Source organism: Cyprinus carpio, chromosome B12 (assembly GCF_018340385.1).
Source record: "Cyprinus carpio isolate SPL01 chromosome B12, ASM1834038v1, whole genome shotgun sequence".
Taxonomy (NCBI): domain Eukaryota; kingdom Metazoa; phylum Chordata; class Actinopteri; order Cypriniformes; family Cyprinidae; genus Cyprinus; species Cyprinus carpio.
Window position 1 is genome coordinate 18,641,711 of NC_056608.1, and position 11,500 is coordinate 18,653,210.

The 11,500-nt window shown below is 38.7% G+C and overlaps 1 protein-coding gene across 1 annotated transcript; it reads left to right on the forward strand.

The window, feature by feature from the left end:
* The first annotated feature begins 320 nt into the window (after positions 1-320).
* On the forward strand, positions 321-4,053 carry socs3b (suppressor of cytokine signaling 3b). The gene is made up of 2 exons (XM_019063885.2): positions 321-535; positions 1,963-4,053. The coding sequence occupies exon 2, from the start codon at positions 2,137-2,139 to the stop codon at positions 2,794-2,796; it is 660 nt and encodes a 219-aa protein (XP_018919430.2). The 5' UTR covers positions 321-535; positions 1,963-2,136; the 3' UTR covers positions 2,797-4,053.
* The last annotated feature ends 7,447 nt before the right edge of the window (positions 4,054-11,500 follow it).

Here is an 11,500-nt window from a genome sequence, read left to right on the forward strand (position 1 = left end):
TGTATTCTTTGCAAAACGTTCCATCACGCGTCTGACCGTAAACGACACTGTAATATGGGACTCTGCAGAACCATTAAATGAATAAATAAAACAGAATAATATGCAACATGTGTGTGGTCAGATATCATCAGTCATAACACACCGACCGCATTTATATCCGCAAGGGCAATGCAACGTTTCACCTTGTGTGAACAGGGAAGGGAGGGAGGAGAAATCCCGTAAAAAAGGGTCACGTTGATTATTTATTGGCAATCCGCCACGTGCGTGTATGTGTGTGTGTGGTTGCTTTACTGGAACACAAGGGGTGGAGCCTTTAGAAATATCAGTCGGTACTTCAACTCGATGGCACGAACCTCCACTACCTCTGATAGACTTTCACACAGCTGATCTCTGATCAACTGTTAAAAAACTGACATGAACCCGATCTTTATCCTTTTAAAAGAAGTTCTATTTTGCATAAGCGCCTATATGGAAATCACAAAAGGAGCTATGTTTTAAGAAAACTCCCAAGATTGAGTCGGATAACGCTTTGAAGGTAAAAACGACGTTTTGGGCTTTATTCTAACGCACTGGAATACTTAAGAATCTATTAACATTCTAAGAATCTAACATTAATAGATTAATAGATTAAAAATGTATGCATATGATATATTATTATATCGGACTGTTATGCATCCCTCGTATGTACTGTGCTACATTGTATCCATGTCTATTAAACTATGTTGTAGAGCTTTGTAATGCGAGCTAATGCACATCTTAATAGTTTGAAGTCTGCTTTAGTTATATATGCGAGCGAGTCGGATTAAACGACCTCAATGTAACCCGAATAAATCGGTGAATTTCTTTTCCAGTTAGGATAGGAAAGTGAAGGGGTATTTACAGTGTAATACGAGACCGAGACCGTATGTCATGAATGAGAAATTGGGTTATTCACAACGAACTGGAGGACCTCATTCATAACCTGTTTTCTAATAGCCCAAGAGAGCGATCGAAGTCAATATCGGGTGTACACGGTCGAGCTTGGACTAAAAATAAAGCTTCGATTATCAACTAGTTAATTTATCCACTGCAAGCTGTTTTAACTTTATCTCGCATCTGTCTTACTTATACAAGTATTCATTTCTCATCTAATAGTGACTTGTAAAACTTAAAGTTATTGGATTGCTTGCTTAATTACCATTAGTACTAAGAACTAGATTATGGAACAACAACATACTAGTGGGAAGTTGATATTTAAATCACAGATCCCTATAGAATTCACTAACTTGAATCATGTGTTACCAGTAGTATTACTAGTTGCTATAGTATTAGTAAAACTGGAACAGGTACCAGCAACATTGGCATACGTATTAGTGAATGGCAAATAGTTGATATAAACTACAGATTCCTGTGTAAATCATTAACAAAAAATAGCCATTTGTTATCAGGATTGTTGGGAGGTTTACTAGTAGCAATAGTAGTAGTAAAACTGGAAAAGGTAACATCAGCATTGGCATACACCAGATGCATTGGGATAGTGTCTAGTAGAAAAGTAGGATGTAGTGATTGAATATTTATTAGTCACTATTGAAAGCAGTACTAGCATCTGATGGTTAAGTTTATGCATTAGGTTCTAAAGCACAACGACAAGATACATTAACACAATACTAGTCACTACTACTGAATTGCTTGAAAAATAAGTACTAGTAAAAAAAACAGACACTTATTAAAAATTAAAAGTTAGTTTATCTCCAAATGGGACGATTACATCACTGAAATGCGTAAATGTGATGTTACTTTAGAGAGGGAGGGTTGGGCTTTAATGATAAGGACCACATGTGAGAAACAACCAATCCAGTTATTAGAACTATGAATGGCCCTAATAAAAGTGATGTCATAGCAGATGTAAGTCTGCTGGCACTGGCTTCTGGTGTTCTCACTGTTTGGTTGATGCTGACATTTTCCATTTGGCTTTTCATTCAGCTGCCTTCCATACCCACCGAGACGTCAACTCTTCTGGATGTGGAAGAGGTGCCAGAGCTCTGGGCGTTGTGTTGGTGCTCTCCGGTGCATGAGCACCCTGGCTGGGACGGCCCTTCGGCCCTGGACCCCGAGCACCAGTGGTTGCCGGGTGGTACAGGGGGCGGGCAGAGAGCCATGGTAACGCACAGTAGGTTTGACAGCGCCATGAGCAGCAGCCCCTTTGAAGGCGGCGTGCGCCTGCCCCCCCACCGGTACAAGACCTTCAGTTCTCGGGCGCAGTATCAGATGGTGGTCGCGGCTGTGCGCAAACTGCAAGAGAGTGGCTTCTACTGGAGCACCGTGAGTGGGAAAGAGGCCAGTGCGCTGCTGAGTGCCGAACCCCCAGGCACCTTCTTGGTGCGTGACAGCTCAGACCACCACCACTTCTTCACGCTCAGCGTCAAAACGAGCACAGGCACCAAAAACCTGCGCATCCAGTGCGACTCCGTCTCCTTCTTCCTGCAGACCGACCCTCGGAGCGAGCAGGCCGTGCCGCGCTTCGATTGCGTCCTCAAACTCATCCATCATTACATGCCATCGGCAGGGACAGGGACCTCGTCGAAGGTCCAGGCCGCTGGAGAAGGTGGAAGCGCGGCCGACGGAAGCGCCTACTACATCTACTCTGGTGGTGAGAAGATCCCTTTGGAGCTACTGCGTCCGCTGGCGTCTAGCATGTCCAGTCTGCAGCACCTATGTCGAAAGACTTTAAACGGTCATATAGACGTGTCCACCAAACAGGACCAGCTGCCTCATCCACTCCAAGAGTTCCTCCAGGAGTATGACGCTCCTATCTAGATATTCTTAAATGGGTTTCAGATGGGAAGAGAAGAATAAGGCGCTTAAGTGGAGTTTATCGCTCCCTTGACCTCGGCGTCTGTCAGTATTGCGGGCCAGCTGTGCCTTCGATCTCTGGATTGGGAACTTTTGAAGGACAGCACGAGATACGTTCTCCCACTTGAGTGGATCTGACATCTCGGCAGCTGTCGACATGAAAGGACTTCCGCATTTCTGCGGCCAGTCGGACTGCTGAAGATAAACACGAGCGATAGTCGATCAGTACAGGAGTTAAGTGTGCTGCTATGGCTACGGTCCAGGCCTTCATCATCGATCGGGAGACACTCTCTCATGTCTGTTTTCTCCAGCTCAACATTTTTTTTGACTTTCTCCTGGAAGGAAGGAGCGAGAGCTGGGTATTTGCGATGACGTACACATTTCCACTGCTTCTTGCCAAGTGTAATTGCCTCATAATTGGGCGTGGGGGCGCAAACGGGGTGGCTACTTACCGCTCACGACCGACACTGTCTGCTGTGGTGACTGTGTGCGGGGTCAAGAAAAAGGACTAGAGCGAACGTATCGACCGGCCGAGAGGCCTGTTACCGCGGGCCTTTGACCTCTCTTAGCCCTCTCTGGAAAAGACAGGCCCCTCAGTGGACTGTTGTTACTTTGTTCGTGACAGGAGCCAAAGCAAACAGTAGTTTCATTTGTGCTAGGAAAAGGCAGGCTGAACATTGTTGACGATATGAGCGTATATATGAATTGTCATTCATATACTGTGAAGCAAATACAAGCACAGTATGAAAAATCTTTAGTAACTTATTTACTGTGGTGTTCGACATGAAGGACCGTGCTTCTCTGATCACACGGAGAAGCATTCGTACTTTGTGTGCTTCAAATCCTCATTCAATAACAACGACACCGTGTTTGTTTCACTAGCAAGACTTGACGTCTGCTATTCAATGAATGTATTATGAGTCTATGGAAGGGCTTATGGTTTCACTTGTAGATGGTTTTACTCTTTTTTTTTTTTTTTTTTCATATTTTGTCAAATCAAGGTGTTTACATGTGTGGCCACCAACAGGACAGCATGTTTTTTACTCTGTCTTTTATAAAGATGTCTCACCTTAAGGTCTGGTCTGATGACCGCAGTGCAAGCTTGAAGATCAGAAAACAAAGGCATTAACATAAAAAATGCAGCAAGAAACTTTGCACATATTTATATTTATAAGATATTTCCATAATTTATATTAAAGAGCACTATTTTTACAAAATGGACCCAGCCATGTGCCTCGCATTCTTGTGTGTACAAAGCAATTGGTATTTTCTCTGGCCTCAGGCTGCATGTAATTCAAATATGGTTTTTAATGTGGCATTTGTTGCAGACAACATTTTCCTCCAGTCATACACACACACACACACAGATGAAGATACCACAACTGCTGTTGTTTTCAGAAAAACAGGTCTGAGGCTTACCTTGAGGTGTGTGTACTGTGTACAGGATGTCACTCTGCTTTCTCTTTTGATCAGTTAAAACATCTGCCTCTCTCTTTTTGTCCAAAGCCTTTTTTAACAATCTTTATGGATTAATCCTGGTCATTCCTCACTGGAAAAATCAGGGAGTAAAATGGACAGCACAGCTTTTCAACTCTCATATTTTATTTTATTTATTTTATTTTTTATTAATATTGCAACTCTATTTAAGGTTACAATACATTTTTTTGGCAGATTGTGCATTTCTTGTATGCTTCTACTTATTTAATTGATTAGCCACTCTCTTAATTAATTTTCTCTCCATTTAACTAAGGGCTTTTATCAGATTTTCGTCCTCATATTAGAGGGTAATTAACACGTAGTAAAAGTTGTAACTCACAAACCATTAAATGCCTAAGTGGGGGAAAAAAATCAATAGGCCTTGATAAACTTCCTGAGCGAACCCAATAGAGCTTGACACGATAAGATTTCTGACTTACAGTGCAGACTTTTAATCATAGAAGTACAAAAGCGCTTGTGCAATTGAAAGATAACCTTGTTTTTATTTGACAATCAAAGTCTTTTTAAAATCATTAGTGCTGATGTGAAAAGGTGTGGTTATCAGTGGATTCCTATCTGATATTTCGATGAACTATTAAAATAAAAGCTAACTGAACTATAAAATAAATTCGGACTATATAGCAGTATTAAAGCAGATCCTGGTAAGTTTTCACTGATCAGTATCTTTAGCTTCCTTAATTTTTGATTTGAATAGTTACTGTACACATGAAAATTCAAACAGAATATCAGTTCCTAGCACTTATAAATGCATATTTATAAGCATACTCAGATTACTTATTAAAGTGAATGAAAAAAAATGCATTATTCACCCTTGTCTCATTCCAAAACTTGTGACTTTCTTATGCAGCACACAAAAGATAAAGTCAAAACGAGGTTGGACCCTATTGAATTTATTAGTAATCTGTGAAAAAACAACAAAACAACAAGAAAAAAAACAAGCATTATCAAAAAAAATATATATTAGTAAAAAGAATATTATTTTTTGAGAGTAATATGTATTTTATCAGAGATAAACACTTCCCTTCTTATCAGAGTTTCCTAAAAATATGTGTGTCCGTTTGTTTATACTAGTTTCTGCTGCAGCATTATGAGTAAATTCCACTCACATTCATACCAGATACAGCCAAGCATAAGCAATGATGTGTGTGTTTTTGCAAAAGGGCCAAAGAAAGGTACCCGCGAGAGAGATTTACTCCACAGCCTGTTTAGATTCCGAGAAATATGTTAATATTTATAATACATGTACATACATGCATGAGGAACCACTGATCTTCTCACAACTCCACTCTGAGTGGTATCTTCCGCTATGTTCTTTTTACAATCGGTATTTGGGAAGTCTCCGCCTTTTCTTCACACTCGTTCAGGCCTTCCTCCTTCTTTTCCTCCCTCCCTTGTGTTTTCAAAACAAAGCAGCAGTCAGTGAGTCCATGCCCCATTTGGTCAAAGCCAACGCCCGTGAAAAACACAAAGCCCCCGGGTTCACAAAGTTCCTGACCACCCTCTTCCCAAAACAACCGTTTTTGGATATTTTTTATGCACATTACGCATTAAACATGCAATGTCCACAGCCTTTGTCAATATATTTGGACATGTCTGCATGTAAGAAACAGTTGCAGCATGTCTGTTTATGTTTTACTGCTGTCAATACCAGCTTCATTTGAGGTTTTACAGTAAATCACATCTGTAATCTTCTATCTGCTCACTTCTGATTCGCTTACTGTAACCCTGGGGAAGAAATACTCTGCTGAGCCGCCTGCCGTGTGTCTAAATATGCTTATGTTTCGACTTCCCTGAATTATGCTAACTTACGGTAAGCCCAGCTATGTTGATACTCCTTTTGAGGACGCTGATGACTACGATTAACAGATAAGTTATGAGCCGCGCAGCGAACCAGGCAGCGTGGACATAATATGTGTGTGTTTGTGTGTGCGTCTGACTAAATGACTGAAAGTAATGGGACTCCGGAGGGGTTGTTTGTGCTGGGAAACAGTCCAGTCCTCTCGTGTGTCAGTCCCATATTGTGGTTGACTTAACAGGAAAGGAATGTGAGGCCATTTTTTATACATCCTGGTCTGCTGCAGGCAGGCAGGGGCTTAGGGAAGACTCTGCAAATGTGTCCGCGCGTTCATATAGGCTAGGCCTATGTATTTACAAGGGTGTTGTGAAACGCACTTTAACACAACATCTTTGTAAAGTCTGTAATCAAGTCCGCCTATAATCACACAGAATGAAAACATAATGTTAACAACATGTCACTGAAATTGTCCTATTGAAAGCAAAATGGCAAACTAACACGCTCTGGCTGTCATCAAAACACTGCTGCTGGTATAGCTTCTTTTCTAAAAAGCAAATAAGATATGTTGCTCCTTTTTACTCTTTTCGCTTAAGCAAATGTTGTCAAGTGTTCAAGTGTTACAGAGGTCATGAAATGGAGTATCAAAATGTTCTTGATCTTTACACAAATAAGAAGTTACTCTACAATAAAAACATACCGCACAGTTCAAAACTCAACTCAATAACTCGATAATTGCTGGAGCAGTCAATTCAAGATCAGTGCAAGTCTATTAGTGATTTGATTTCTGCATTTTCACCAGAAAGGTGACCATACATCCACTTTTCCCAGATGTATCCTGCCTGGGATTTCTAATTTGCCTAAAATGTCTGGATTTTTGATTTATTTTTCTATTGGCATTCTTTCTAGTTTTGATGACTCCTAGACCAATTACAAACCCCAAACTTTTGAATGGTGGTCTACTATGTTAGAAATTATTTTTTCACCCAATGAAACCTAAAAATTAACTAAAAATTTTTAAATTGCACACACATATTCAAGATACACTTTCAGAGATAAGTGTTGTACATTGTATGAGATTTCTCAGGTGAATTTATGGTAATTTAAATGTCAAGTGTGTAATTTCATGACACTAGAATCAATGGAATGCAATCTGAGTGGTCTAAATCATCCAGACAAAAAAAAATAAAAATAATAATAAAAATTTGCTCACCCCATCTGCTTGTTAAGTCTGACGTCACACTTCACTGTTTCAGAGTCCAAGAACTTTATTACATCACAAAAGTAAAAAACATATGGTGCTAATATACACACTATTATTTTATTTTGTTGTTTTTATTTATTTTAAATAATATTTTATACACATCTTATATCTAAATTTTAATCAGATATATTTCTATAAAGTTATCCATAAAAATTCTCACTAGCTTTGAAAATGTATTTTGCATTATTACATTTTTATTTTATTACTTACTATTTAGTGATATATATACTATGCTATGTATAGACATACATACATACATGTATAAAGTGTATATATTTATTAATTTATATATTACATGCACACACACACACACACACACACAGACATACATACATACATGTATAAATATATGTATCACACACACACACACACACACACACACACATATATATATATAAGCTAAGCTGACAATAACTATTCCTTACTTTTTAATTAATTAATTTCTTACCCTCAAAAATGATTTTTTTTATAGTCTTCGTTTTATTTTAATATTTAACTTAATTTTTTTCCCCAAGAATTATTTTATATAAATTTTTATAACATATATATTTTTACAAAGCTGCCATAAATATTTCTTACCAGCCTTGAAATTTTATTTTATTACGTCTTGGATTCTAACCTTTGATCATGACTTTGCAAAACTTTGTGAAAGTTTTTTTTTCTTTTTTTTCAATTATTTTTTGTGCTGCTAGCGGTGCAGAAATTACATACTTTTTCATCAAAGGCATGAGGCACAACATTTTTTGCATTGTGATCCCATTGGGCAGGCAGACAAAGAAGATGAAAGAAAAACAATAATATGTCTTGTCCATAATTCAGTATATTAAAGGCAGACGCTGAATTCCTAAATTACTTTCTCTACTGTCTGAGAGAAGACACTGAACCAGATTAGGTATCTTTAACATGAACAGTCCACTTTGTGCAAGTGCTGCTGGTTGGACCTGTGTGCACTGCATGCTTGGGTAAGTGGGCTGTTGGTTGGACCTGTGTTCCCTGTGGGAGAGGGGTCACAGAATGCAAGATGGGATAAAAAGAGGCCTCGTGGGACACATTTACAACAGGGACTTTGTGGTCAAACAGCTAATGGTTTGAGGAATTGCTTGAGTATGTCTGAGAGAAAGAGAGAGAGGAGGGGCCGCTGTGCAGTGAGCAAGAGAAAGAGCAGAGATTCCCTCTGTCCTGACTACAAATTGACAGTAGGTTGTAAGGTTGTGTTTTTGTTTTGTCATTCCCGTTCCTTCCCTGTCCTCATTTCCATCTGTTCATCTCCTATTCTTCATGCCGTTCTTCATGCTGTCTTCCCTTGTATGCATGCATGCACACACACACTTGTAAAGAAACAAAGTCCAACTATCCCCCTCCCCATCAAACACACATGGTTCCCATTCCCTTCATACCTCCCTGTGCCATCAGAGCCCAGTTTCCAGGAAAGAGGCTCTTTAATTGAGTTGATTCTTTACTGCTCTTGCAATGTGAGTGAGAGAGAGAGGACACATTTAGACAGGAAGGGGAGGTGCAGAGCGGGAGCTCATGCACAAACTCACACGTTCCTTTACTGTAAGAACTCATTTGCCCCTCCGAACTGCTTGCTTTGTTTCTGCACCCTTTCCTTCTCCATCCCCTAAATTTTCACTTTGTTTGGGTCAGCATCTACACAGTTTTGCTTGTTGCTTTGAAACGTGCAAATTTAAAATGCATTATCTCATTGTCATGCAATATTGTGCATGTTTGCATTGACCATCAGTGTAGTTCATACAGACACACAAAAAGACAAAATCGGTCAAATCTACACACTCTTATGGAATTATGTATGTCCATGGATTTTACTATTGCACAATGCATGCAAAATACACTTTCAAGGCTGGCAATGAATATGTATGTGCGTTATAAAAATGTATATCATAAATATGTAAAAATAGAAGTATAAAAGTAATACTGTTAAAAAAATCATTATACATACATACATATATATATATACATACATATATATATATATATATATATATATATATATATATATATATATATATACAGTATACTGTATATACATATATATAGAGAGAGAGGAAATAATGCTAAATACATTTTCATGGCTAGTTTTATATAGAAATAAGATTTATAGAAAATTCTTAAGCCTGAGAAGTATTTATGGCTGGCTTTATATAAATGTCTGTTTTATAAAAATTTAAATATAAGATTTGAATAAAAATATAATTCAAGATAAATCAATGAAAACTAAAATAAATAATAAAATAAAACAATTTTAAGGCTATATGTGTAGTCAGCAATAAATAAATAAATAAATACTATTTCAGGGCTGGTGAGAAACATTTATAGTTGGCTAAGCTTCAGCTGCCAGCTTCATCTTTAAATGATGTTTAACGGGCAACTTGCCAATGATAAACTGCTCTACTCATGCTCTAAAATATTTCTTCTTCAGTTTACATAATATATATATATATATATATATATATATATATATATATATATATATATATAATTTTTTTAAGCTGTTTACCTTCAGGTTTTAGTTATGTTGTGAATCCCAAATTTTTGAGTGGCCTCAGACATTTGGACTTTGTATACCGTAACTTTAGAAGAGTCTTGGCAAGGGAGAGCAAACCTGAAACTAGCGCTACCTGGAACGTCTTGGTTATGTACATAACCCTTGTTTCCTGATGGAGGGAACGGAGACGTTATGTTGTGACGACATTAGGGTTCTTACTTGGGAGCCCGAATCCTCTCTGATTAAGAGAAAATGGCAATGAAATTTGGCTAGTGGATTTCTTGCAGGAAAGAAAGCACTACTCCAATCGCACACCTTTGGGGGTCTTCATGGCAAGAAGAACACCAGTTCACGAACAGACTCCACTTCAGTGCATAGGCTTGCGTCATATAGGGAGCTCTAGCCTTAAACCGCGTTTCCACCGCAGGAATCAGGATCTAAATAAAGTTCCGGGTAAAAAAATGCCCCTCAGAAAGTCCCTGCTGGCGAGGTAGTACTTTTTCAAAGGTCCGGAACTTTCGGGGGCGGGACTTGGGCACTGAGCATGCTGATTGGTTGAGTTCAAGCAGCATTGTGATTTCAACCACCATTTATTCAGATAATTTTCAAAATATAACTGTTATTGTGTCATGAAATGTAGTCTTAAATGTATTTCAGGCAAGAATGTAGTTGTTTAAAACTCTAATCTGTGGTTTATTTATAAAGACAGTGCCTTTTTAAAAATGTGTTTTGCCGATTTTGGAGATAATCAGCGGGAGCTCAGTGCTCATGTATCTGCCTAGAGCAGTCTCAACTCGGCTAGTCCTTCTGACATTTGCCGCTGGCTCTGACATCTCTTTAGTGGTTAAACATAAAATATAATTCATTTTGGGTAAATCTAACAGGCAATCTTTGGTCTTTATTCAATTTATCTATATGTTAAAATGAAAAAAAGGGGCAATTGATATAATATTTAATTTCATTGTAATGTAGGCTGTATATATACACATTTCTCTGAACTAAGTACATTTCTATTATTATGTTTAAATGAAAACGAAAGGAGTCAGTGGTATTTGATATTCTATTTTGTCTTATTGTAAATAAACAGTGAGGAAAACTGAAGTAACCTAGGCAAGCTGACTGATGTTATCAAGTACGCTGCTTTTTGCAGAATTACCAGACTTGCGTTGTCCCGTCCACGGGAGATCACACTCCCGAGTCGAACTCAAAAAGTCCAAACAACCGAGGATGCAAGTCCGAAATTTGTGTACTTTGTATTGAAAAACACGCGCATACCTACGTCACCAGACTATTTGCCTAATCTTCACGGTACTTTAGAACCGGTTGGAAATGCAGAAAGCAACAGGTCTGGGGGGAAAATAGTTCCTGGGGAAAAAAGTTCCTGGTACAATTGTTCCGGGTAATTTCGGTGGAAATGCGGCATTAGTGATGGTGTCTACTACCACCGGTGGCAGACTACTTAAGTCTGCTGCAACCCATCCAGAAGTCACATGTGGAGGTTCCAAAGATCCAGGAGCGGGTGCATGCCGTGCTTCTGAGAAAGAAGGTCCTTACTCAGGGGGATGCACCAGGGAGGGGCTGTTGCGAGGAACGTGAGTTCCGAAAACCA

Excerpts from the sequence above, each read along its gene's own strand:
- socs3b (XM_019063885.2), top strand. The coding sequence starts at position 2,137 with ATGGTAACGCACAGTAGGTTTGACAGCGCCATGAGCAGCAGCCCCTTT.